The sequence below is a fragment of the Volvox carteri genome, assembly GCF_000143455.1.
Source record: "Volvox carteri f. nagariensis unplaced genomic scaffold VOLCAscaffold_832, whole genome shotgun sequence".
In the NCBI taxonomy this organism is placed as follows: Eukaryota; Viridiplantae; Chlorophyta; class Chlorophyceae; order Chlamydomonadales; family Volvocaceae; genus Volvox; species Volvox carteri.
Window position 1 is genome coordinate 5314 of NW_003308310.1, and position 962 is coordinate 6275.

Sequence of the window (962 nt, forward strand, 5' to 3'; positions counted from 1 at the left end):
CTAGTCTCAATTCTAGTTTTGATTTTGCTTAAACTACCATGTTGTAACATATTTACACCATACCTTAGATTCTTAGGTCTAAAGTAATTAAGCCATTGGCCAATATATTCTACAGAAGGTAATAGATGTGTATTATTGTTTTTTAAATAATATTTTTTTCTATTTTGTTGATACAATAATTTTTTATTTTTTCGCCAATTTTTTGATATGTATATTAATAATAGTTCTGAGTTTTTAGGTTCTAGTTTTGTATTGCTTTCAGTTTTTTTGGTAATTTTGTTAGTTATCATTTCTTTTTTATTGCCTTTTTTAGCAAGCATCCTTTGCTTGCTACCTAAAGACTTGCTGCTTTTAGGTATATTTGCTTTTGGACCTCGAAGCGTATCAGCTGTTGAGATATATTTATCAGGATAATGTGTTTTCATAATTTTTTGCCATGATTCAAAAATGCTAGAAGGTGAGCTAGGTAAAAACTGGCGACCTCGAAAAGCATGTTCTAATGTTAAAATTGCCGTATTATATGTTATATTTTGTAAATGTTTTTTTTTCAGATCTAATAAAATTCCAATATAACTTGGAATCCCTTTTACAAACCAAACATGTGTTGTTGGAGAAGCTAATTGAATAAAACCTAACTGTGTACGTCGAATAATAGAATAGGTATATTCAACATCACAAACACGGCAGAAATAACGTTTTTGTAGTTTGTTAACTAAATTATTTTCAAAAAGTGTGCTTTCTTTTTTTGTTATTTTTGATATATAATTTTTTATATTAAATTTTTTTCCACAAGCGCATTCATGATCTTTTAATGGGCCAAAAATACGTTCACAAAATAAACCACCTTTTATAGGTTTTAAAGTTTTATAATGCACTGTTTCCGGATTAATCACTTCCCCTACAACTTTTCCATTAGGTAATGTTTTTTCAGCCCATTGACGAATACGATTGGCTGATGCTAA

The 962-nt window shown here is 28.7% G+C and overlaps 1 protein-coding gene across 1 annotated transcript; it reads right to left on the reverse strand.

The window, feature by feature from the left end:
- Positions 1-518: 518 nt before the first annotated feature.
- On the reverse strand, positions 519-962 carry VOLCADRAFT_38726 (uncharacterized protein; the record flags this gene model as incomplete). The annotated part of the gene is made up of 1 exon (XM_002959799.1): positions 519-962. A coding segment is annotated over one exon (444 nt), but the record flags the coding sequence as incomplete, so codon positions are not given.